Raw genomic sequence first — 11,010 nt, 5'->3', positions numbered from 1 at the left:
GGAGCAATAGCTGTTGAATATTTTCTTTTGCATCTAAGGAAATTTTTCTATGTATATGTAGGACATCCATTTTTTTTAACACAAAAGTATTACTCTCTTGGTCTATGGTGGAATTTTTAAAAGAAATTTTTCTAAGATCTAAGCCTTGTTAACTTGTGAATCCAGAGAAATGTGACAATGATCTCTGAGATTCTTTAAAATCATAACAAGAAAAATGAAGAATATTTTAAAAGGGATATTAAAAAGCAATAATTTGTGATTTTTTTGGTATAAATTTGTTTTTCCTTGTGACACATGTTTGAATGGCCTTCAAATCTGAGTGTAACCTGTGGTATGTGTATGAACAAGTTTCAAATGTAAAAGTTGTACAGAGGAAATATGAATGGCCAGGAAAACCACATTCTAAGTTGATATGCAGCAATATAAATAGAGGGTACAGAGAAGTTACTAAACATTTTACAAACAGTTGTAAAGTTTGAAAGTCAGGATATGAATTATGGAGAAGGCAGAAATAAAGTTGCAGGCTGAGGACATAATTTTAGTGGTAGAGCACTTACCTGGCATGTGCAACTTCATGGGTTTGATCCCCACCACTGCAAAAGTAAATAGATAAATAAATGCACCATATCTTCCTACAAGTCTTTCAGACATCTATCTATTTTTCTCCCAAAATGTGGACTCTGGCCTCACTGGGTGGGTGATCTTCTCACATTTCAGGAATGTTTTGACATTGTAGAGACACTGGATTTACTTAAAAGTTGGTTTGTTCATGTTGTTTTGTTCTAAGATAATGGGTTTGCCTAATTTTAAGAAAAACAATTTCTGGAGTCAGTTTTGAGTTTCAAGTCAGTTTCTTGAAACTGATCAGATTTATTTTGCATTTTAAATTGGTTTAAAAGTATAAAATCATTTTGAAATTTCTTCTGTGTCTATGTGTTTTTCTATCTTAAAATAAAATACTGTGAAATTGCATTTTCTTTATTTTTTATCATCACATTTTCCTCAAAAAAGTTATCTTCAATTTATTTGTTGATTTTTATATAAATCTAGTGGTTAACTGGTTAGTATTAATTAACAATTAACTAATTATTATTTTTTTAGTGCTGGGGATTGACCTTAGGTGTGCTCTACTATTGAGCTACAACCCCAGCTCTTTTTCATTTTTTATGTTGTGACAGGGTCTCTCTAAGTTTCCAAGGCTGGCCTTGAATGTATAATCGTGTTGCCACAGCCCCATTTTGCTGGGATTGGAGGCCTGGGTCACCATGCAGAGCTTAATTAGTATTTATTTTTATGTATTATTTTCTGACATTTTGCTTTGTTATATTGTATTGTTCATTACCTAAATGGTAAAGCTAGAAAGAAAGTATAATATTTTATTTATTCTTAATTGTGTTTGAGATGTTTAAGAGTGATTAATTTTTCTCTAACATTTTTTTAGCTACAATGTAAAGGTTCTGATGACTATATTTTATCATCATTATTATTATCGCTACTTGACATTTTTTTTTTTAGTTGTAGATGGACACAATATCTTTGTTTATTTTTTATGTGGTGCTGAGAACCCAGTGCCCTCCCCGTACAAGGCAGGCACTCTACCACTGAGTCCCAGCCCCAGCCCAGCTCCTCTACTTGACATTTTAAATTGAATTTTATTTGAACTAAAAGTTGCAAATTAATATTTTCTTTGTATTATACATTCCAATTATCTCCTCTCTTATTAATTACAATTTAAAACATTTTTGTAGTTGCTCTGGAATTAACAATATACATTTTTAACGAATTTACATTTTCAAACACCATTATACCATTTCATATTTCTTCAGGTAAAGTGGATCAATTCCTTGAAAGGTGAAAATTATAAAAAAAATAATTTGAAAGAAATAAATACTATGAATTGATCTACAGATAATAAAAAGATTATATAAATAATAATTTTTTCAAAGAAATACAGTTGGTTCAATGGGTTTCATTGGTGAGTTCTACCAAATATTATGGAAAATGATACCATTTTTCTAAAATTTATTCTAAAATACAGAATTGTGTGGGCTCCCTCTCATTCAGGGAGGAGGTCCACGGAACAGGGTAGAGGAGAGTGTGGCTGTGGAGTCCCTAATGAAGACATCAGGAGACCAAGCAGGAAGCAGGTCTGATTTTATTGTGTACTTACTATATATATATATATATATATATATATATACACTCAGGCAGTAGCTAAGCAGATTATAGGCAGCCACCAATGCAGTTTCTGGCCAACTGTCCCTGCAGTGACCAATGGAGAAGCTGGAGCTGTCAGTGGAGCAAGCACAGGGACTCATGCCCAGGGCTGTGTTTTCTGGGTAAGTCATTTGCCAATCATGTGCCTAGCATGAGGGGAGTGGCCTGCCACTCAGGAGCCTTGCATGTATGCCATGTATGCAATACTCCATGCACTTGTCCCCACATAGAAGCTAGACTAGAAACCTCTTAATTCATTTTATGAAGGCTGTATTACCCTTATGTCAAAGCATTTATGTAAACACTACAAGAAATGGAAAAAAAGACCAACATCTCTTCTGAACACAGATGCAAAAAAGTTTTAACAAAATATTAACCAATCACACATTGTAATGTATTAAAAATTATAGCCATGGTATGTTTATTGTAGCCATGCAAGGCTCAGTAAAATCAGTCAGTAAAATCCATCACAACAGACTAAAAAAGAAAAGTCAGGTGATTACATCAATCTGTGCAAAGTATTGTGTATTTTCTGGCAAAATACACCCCCTAGTCATGATAAAACTTCTCAGCAAACTAGAGATAGAGAAGAATTTCCTATATTTGATAAAGAACATGTGAAAAACCAATATTAAAATCACATTTAACAATGAGGAGAAACTGTATGCTTTCCCCAGTTTTAAAATGATATTTAAGTTTATAATCCATCTTAAATTAATTCTATACTCAATGACTTTGCTTATTAGTTACTTACTAGTTCCAGGAAGAACCCAAGTTATAAAATGAATATTCATAAGTTCACACTGTCACAAATGATTGACTTAATTAATCAGTGGATCAAATTAATTATTAATCACAAATTAATTATTAAAAATTAATTCCTCTTTACCTGTGGCCTTTCTCCATTACATTCATATGCTTGCTTAATAGTCTATCAGAAAACTATCAAATAAATCCCAATAAAGGGGAAACCTACAATATATTGGTCATGTTTCTTCAAAGCTGTAAATGTCAGGAAAAACAAGGAAAGTCTAGGAAACTACCAAGTAAGAGAAATCTAAGTAGACATTAGGTAAAATTAAGGAAATCTAAATAAGTCATGGACTCTAATTGGTAATGATGTGTTAATATTGGTTCATTAATTATAACAGATGTACCATACTAATGTAAGATATTAGTAGCAAAAGAAATTGTGTGTGTGTGTGTGTGTGTGTGTGTGATGTGTGTGAACTCTTTATCTATACTAGCTGCTGAGTTTTTCTCCAAATCAAAACTTCTAAAAATAAACTATTAATAAAAAATAAAAATAAAAAGACAGTATAAATACAAAAAATACTTAAAAAATTAACAGTGATTACTTGGGGGTTCCTAGAAGAGTTTTAATTTTCATTTTATGTTACACTTTTGAAATCATTCATCAGGAATAATTTTTACTTCACATAATGGAAAGCAAAGAACAAAGTTGGAGAAATCACATTTCTTAGTTTCAAAACTTACTACACAGCTACAACCGTATAAACTGTGTGGTAGCATAACACAAGGGGTGTGAGTGCTGAACAGTTCTTGTTTCCCACACCTGAAGAATGAAGTACCAGATGTCAGAGGGTGAGAGTTCAGCAGCAGATGTATTAGAAGTAAGCAAGGAAAGCTCCCAAAGAGGGTACCATGGGAACTTTCTGTCTGAGGGTTTTTATAGGATTTTGATGAGGAACTAAACTTTCATTGGAAAGTTTTTCTTGATTGTTCTCCTTTTCTGACTCAATTGACAATGTACAATGCTAATTGTACATTTTCCATAATGGGATGGTTTAATGTGTTTTTAAACCTGAGTTTGTCCGGTACTTGATCCTTAAAACAAAAGAATTGCTTGGGTTCAAAACAATCCTTTGAAGATGATTAAGGATAGGTATTTGAAGAAGCCTGGGGCAACGACAGAATGTAGGGGGTATCCAAGTGTGAGTGGAGCCATCCAGTCAGGCAGCCAAAACCAAAACACAAGCTTTAGCCTAGGGTTTTAATCCTGGGTTGTGGGACCCTCTTGCTCTCTGGTTCCCATTTTCCCATTTCTATCTTCTGCTTCAGTACTAGTATCAGGATAGACAAATAGACCAGCAGAGGAGAATGGGAATCCCATAAATAAATGTATACATTATGTTAATTGATTCTTGAACAGAGTGCCATGACTGTTCAGGGGAGAAAGGATCTGACTTCAGCTAACACTGCTGGAACAACTGGGAATCCATGTGCCCCAAAATTCCATGAAATGTCTCCAACAGAATTCTAAAAATGTCTCTTTAGTAAGTTCATTAATACCTATACCCTTTTCACTGATATTGGTCTACACCATAGTTAATTTATTAATAGACAAATATAAGATGTTAATTTTCTTTGAAAAGATTTTTCTATCATATTTTATTTGAAGTTTCCTTTGCCTTCTGCTTACATTCTTAATGAAACTTTCAGTTTTGTTTTGTTTTTTCCTCTTTAAGACCATGAGGATTCAAAAGTAGAATTCCCATGGTAAACGGCTTGGGGACTCAGAGCACCAGCCATCAGGTGGTCACCAAATGCTGCTGCTAGGTCCTTGTTAGAGCTGGAGCACTTGTGAGAGGCACTAAACACACAGCATGAGAAGAAAACATTTCTTAAAAAATCCTGTTAGGGCAGAGATATTGATTTCTGGCATCTTTCTTTTGCCGTTAGCCAGGTGAGTGGGGATGATGTAATTAAAGTTAACAGCTTACTAAAATTATCAGTTATTTTTCTTATATAGATAATGTCTGGTACCTATGCCAAAACATTAAAACTTTTTCTCCAATTCTATTCTTCCTTTCAAAAGCATCCATTGAGCATATACTTATTTTGTGTTTCCAAAGGGGAAGTTAGAGTTTTCATTGCTCTATATGCCTAGATTCTGCTTTGATTTGCAAGGAAATTTCTGGGTTTAGACCATATTATTTTTCTACAGAAACTAGCAAAGAGCCTGGAAATTGGTATCACACTGAATTTTCTCAGAACTGCCATAGGTTTATGATAATTTCTAGAGTTTAATAATTGAATTATTGTTTAACAATTTCACTAGCATCACTTTTCAATAGGACTGGCATCACTTTTCAATAGGATCAGGATGTAGTCTAAAATTTCTTTACCAAAGAGCTATCATCATCAATCATTTGTGCATTTATATACACATGCATGCTTGTACCCATATAACCACACACTTCTTTCTCAACATGACAGTACTTATGGTGAAGCAGGATTTGTGAAAAAGATACAGTCTCTGCTATCAAGAAGGCATGGATTTAGCATGGCAGACAAGGAGAACACTCAGTGTAAATTATACCATGGGACAGGCAATATAGGAAATTTGCCAGTATGGTGCAAGAGCAAAGAGGAGGAATACCTAATACAGACTGGATAGAGAGGGAGAAGAACTTTTAGTTGTTGTTATTGTTGTAACTATTTATTTTTAAATGTTATCCATATTTGTATTGGTGCATTATCATTGGGATTCATTGTTACCTATTTACACATTCACAAGATATAAGAATATAAATTGGCCAAGTGTGGAAGTTGTCCTTGATGAATTGACACATGGGATAGAATTTTTACAATAAAAAGGTAAGGGGTCCCTTTATTTCATATGTATACATATGTTGGACTGAACCTGGGCAGTAGACAGATTCCTAGAGTTTTATCACTATACTCAGATGTTCCCAAGGCAGAGGTCAGTAGGGAATTTAAGCAGGGAGCAGGCAGGGAAGATGCAGGAAATGCTCCTCCACTGGTAAGCTGGTTCAACTGCTTCCCTTTCACCTTTCTGCTGCTCCTTCTTGCCTGTGTTCTCTATTTCTTCCCTTTCCTTGTCCACGTCCCTTTCTCTACTCTCTTCTCCCTTTGCCTTTCATCTCCTCCCTGGAATGACAGACATATTCACAAGAAAGCAGCAACAGACTTCACAGGAATGTGAGGTTTTGTCTTGGTGATGAATCCCTTACCAAGAACAGACTCTGGGAGTAACTCTGAGGATTTTTCGTTTTCATTAAAATCAGAAAACAGTTGTTTTCTAAACATTTATAAAACTTTGTTACAATTTGTAAATGCTACTTTGAATCTTTATGATATCCCTACATTGAATTTGCAGGGGAATTTGTCTTTAATCTCTTATTTTGTATTTTAAAAATCAACTTTTATATCTAAAGCAATACAGTTTTTTAGGGTTGTATGACATAACACAGAAATATAGACCTTTGGAAGTGAAAACCACATTTTATCCTACTTCTCAGGATTTGCCACTGGTGGTATATGGTGTGCATTCCTGGACATTGTTTTATTCAAATACATACCCTCATTTCCATAGTATTAAATTCATTATGAGTTCTTGTTTTTCACTTAAATATGAAATATTTCCAGATTCATGTGTGTAAATGATGCAACTGATTTTAATAGCTTCATATGTGTTATTGCAGATATGTTCTATAACATGTTTAATACCTTCAATATTGATTTACACGCTTTTATATTTTACTATATGCACATGTTTCCACATGTAAATATATGTCATATAGATGCACCTAGATATATATTTGTTCATTTGCTAGTGTGTCTAGAAACAGATGTTACATTTTTGTAAATATCATCAATATGCAATTCAACAGTGTGAAAGAGTACCTTTTATTTTGAAAATTGAAAATCCCAGGGATTCTATTTTTCTCCTCTGTGTTCTCCCAACCCCTTATTCTTTTTCTTTTCTTGTTGATTAATTAAACAAAAACAATGAAACTAGTAATGACTGATAGTTGAATGTCAATCAGTCTACTTATTATCCATACTTGTGTGCCCTTGTTCCAGTTATTTCTGCTTCCTTATGTGGTTTTAAATTTAACCCTCTCTTCCTGTGGTGTTAATACATTGATCCTTCTATCAGTCATAATCCTCTGATAATGTTATTTTCTGTTCTTATTGAACTAACTATTAAGACAGTTTGTATCAACACAGGGAAATTTAACATTTCAAAAGTAAAAATAAAAGAAACAAATTAATCATTAACCATTCAGAAAAATAATTCCATTACCACTGCCATATTATACTTACTTCTGTTTTGGTCTTATTTTTTCATTTTTTCAGTTAGGAAATATAAAGAATGGGCATTATTTGTATTCCTGAATATGTGCACATTAAAATCCTCCCAATGCATGATCAAAACTTTTAGATAGACCTGATTATAACTTCTGTCCAATATAACATTCATTGTCATTCATTGCAATTATTGTCCCTTTCTCTCTTGCTCAATTCATTTTTAATTTAAATTAAAAATTAACTATTTTGTAAGAACTTAAATTGTACATATTTATGGATACCAAATGATGTTTAGATACATATGCAAGTTGTATAATGTTTAAATAGGGGTAAACATAACTATGTTCTCAAACATGTACCATTTTTTTGGGTGACAGCATTCAAAATCTTTTCCTTGGGCTGGAGTTGTGGCTCAGTGGTAGAGTGCTCACTTCATACGTGCAAGGCACTGGGTTCAATCCGCAGCATCTTATAAAAATAAATAAATAAAATAAAGGTTTTGTGTCCAATTACAATTAAAAAGAATTTTAAAAAATCTTTTCATCCAGAATTTTGAATATAGAGTACAGTAGCAATAAGGCATTATGTCCCCAATTCTGTTCTATTCTTTCCCACTTACTGTCTATGAAAGTCCTGACTTAGTGCCCTTTTGGTGGAGCCTCATCCCATCACCCCTGCTTGTTTCCCCCTGGCTACAGTGTCTGCTCTATACCTTATGAGTAACGTCTCTCCCTGCCTGGTCACTCTGCTTTTGTCTGTTTTTGACTATGATGGATCCATTTTATTTGCTTTCCTGCATATGCAGTGTGCAGTGGTTCCCACATGGAGCCAGGGCTTGTTGTGGAGTGGCAGCAGGGACAGTGATGACATGAGAAAGAAAGGTTGTTAGTGGGGTGAACCTGAGGAAAGCTTGGTGGTGGTAAAAGTAATTGGAACCCAGGCCATGGGTGGGAGAAGCATGAACTGTTGTTTATTCAAAGATGAATTGATTTTAAAAATTTAGATGGGAAAAAATAAGTCCATGGATTAGACCTTTATACAATTGATATTTAACCTTCATTTTACCGTGACTGAAAGAACAATTTTTTTTTCAAACTAAAAAGTACATCCATGAAAACCCAGAGATAATCATTTTGGAAAGGTATCTTTGTATATTTTCCTACATATACAATTTTTTAACAATAGGTTTCCTATGTGTTTTGATTAAATTGCAATAGTTTACACTGTCACTGTCAATGTAAGAGAGTGTCTAGTTCACTCATAGCACCATTTATGGTAACTTATCAATTACTGAAAAAATTGTGACTTAAGTTCAAAAGAGTAAACCAATGTTGTCCTATTTAAGTTTCTCTAATACTAATAATATATTTATTGTTCATATGTTGATTGACTATTAGGATTTCATCTTTTTTCCCTCGTCTTTATATAGTTTGTTCATTTTAAAATTAATAAACATTTTATCTATTATATTTGAAAGACTATTTTTTTATAAAAAGGTTAATGTTTTGTCTGATATTTTGCAACTATTTTCTAGTTTGTCTTTATTTTTATAGTGTTTTTAAGTTCTTATAAATATATCTACATGTATATCTACTTTCACTGTCTTCATACATCCATGTGTATACACACACACACACACATATGTGATATGTTATTTATATTTTGTTATTTTGGATACTAGTTTAATTATATTCTGCATGACTTGTGAATATGAGGTATTCTGGCATGAATTTTTAATATTAATATATGCCTAAATATTCCCATACCTTCTTTGGATTGTTTCTCCTTTCAACATTTAAGTATCCAGTTAATCTTTATTGACTTTATTATTTAAAATATTTTTAATTGTTCATGTACCTTTATTTTATATATTTGTATGTGGTGTTGAGAATCAAGTCTAGCGTCACACACATGCTAGGCAAGCATTCTTCTACTGAGCTACAAACCCAGCCCTGACTTTATATTGATAGGCAAAGATCTATAGTTTTCCCTGTTTTATCTTTTCTTTGACCATCATTGTTTGACTGATACACCTAGTCAACCAAATAACCAGTATAACTATGTTATGTATCTTCATTGGGTCACCTTATGGTCACTATAGCCCTTTCATTCCACTGAATCTTCTATGAACATTTGAAAATAGAAACATGAGGAAGCTTTTGTTTAAAATCCTTGATAGTTTTCTGTTGCTTTTAGGATAAAAAGCAAATCTCATAGATATAAGTTTCTGTATCAATGTAATGTGATCTCAGTTGTTCATCCTCCTGCCCAATGCCTTCCTGCAGGTCTCAGGGTCTTTGAACAAACATTTCACAATCTGGACTATACTTACTCTTAGTATAGTAACTTTCTAGTTAATTCAGTCAAAGCAGTCACCTTGAGTTAAGCCACTTGTTTTCGTGTAGTACTCAGTTCTTCTCTTCAATCAGTTATCAATGTCTTATCTACACTTAAAGATATTTAATACCTAGATGCACCACCATTAGCCCACAAATCTGCTGAGGCCAGAATCAATGTTTTACTTCTACTTCAGAACTTGACATAGTCCCTGGCATACTGTATACACTCATGGTGAGTAGTAGTTGAATGGATAACAAATATACTGATTTTTCAAAATATGTTATAGATATTTTTGAAGATTTCCTTTTTAATTATTCTACCTTATAAAATAATTTAAATCTGTTTCAATATTTATTGATGATTAATTATTTTATTATTGATTTGTTTTTGATGTTTTAGGTAGCACACATACACAAAAAGAAAGAGAACCAAATGTATGAATCCAATTTCTCTGAAGTTTCTGAATTTATATTGCTGGGACTTTCTAACTACAGACCAGTGCAGCATTTCCTCCTTGCCTTCTCTACAGTGTTTTATCTCACGATTATTCTGGGAAACACCCTTGTTGTGTTTACAGTGACCTTCGATGCTCATTTACATTCTCCCATGTACTTTCTTTTAGCTAACCTTTCATTTATTGATTTGTGTTTTTCCACCTTAGCAGTTCCTAAAATGATTCATGACCTGTATTCTAGGGATAAAACCATATCATTCCAGGAGTGTCTCATCCAAATTTTTGTCCTTCATATTCTGGGTGGATCTGAGATGGTGCTCCTGGTAGCCATGGCCTTGGACAGATATGTGGCCATCTGCAAGCCCCTCCACTACCTGACCATCATGAGCCCACGGATGTGCAGTTTGCTTCTGTCTGGTGCTTGGCTTATTGGTATCATTCACTCAGTGATTCAGGTAGCTTTTGTTGTCCATTTACCTTTCTGTGGTCCTAATGAGATAGACAGCTTTTACTGTGATCTTCCCTGGTTTATCAAACTGGCCTGCATAGATACCTATAGAATGGAGTTCTTGGTAACTGCTATCAGTGGATTCATTTCCATAGGCACCTTCTTCTTGCTGATTATCTCTTATATTCTCATCCTGTTCACTGTATGGAAATGCCCTTCAGGTGGTTTGTCCAAGGCCCTCTCTACCCTTTCAGCTCACATCTCTGTGGTGGTTTTGTTTTTTGGACCATGCATCTTTGTTTATATGTGGCCATTTCCCACAGTGCCAGTGGATAAGTTTCTTGCCATTGTGGACTTTCTGATCACACCCATCCTGAATCCTGCCATTTACACAATGAGGAACAAAGACATGAAGATGGCAATGAGGAGAATGATTAGTCAGCTCCTGGGTCTGCCGAAAATCTCCAAATAA

General features: G+C 33.8%; 1 protein-coding gene across 1 annotated transcript; it reads left to right on the top strand.

Annotated features, from left to right (window-relative positions):
• The first annotated feature begins 10,068 nt into the window (after window positions 1–10,068).
• Window positions 10,069–11,010, top strand: LOC113177041 (olfactory receptor 4F15-like). The gene has a single exon (XM_026381576.2). The coding sequence runs from the start codon at window positions 10,069–10,071 to the stop codon at window positions 11,008–11,010; it is 942 nt and encodes a 313-aa protein (XP_026237361.2).

This window comes from Urocitellus parryii, chromosome 6 (assembly GCF_045843805.1).
Source record: "Urocitellus parryii isolate mUroPar1 chromosome 6, mUroPar1.hap1, whole genome shotgun sequence".
NCBI lineage: Eukaryota > Metazoa > Chordata > Mammalia > Rodentia > Sciuridae > Urocitellus > Urocitellus parryii.
Note: the sequence above shows the minus strand (reverse complement) of the source record. Positions and strands in the feature narration are given on the sequence as shown.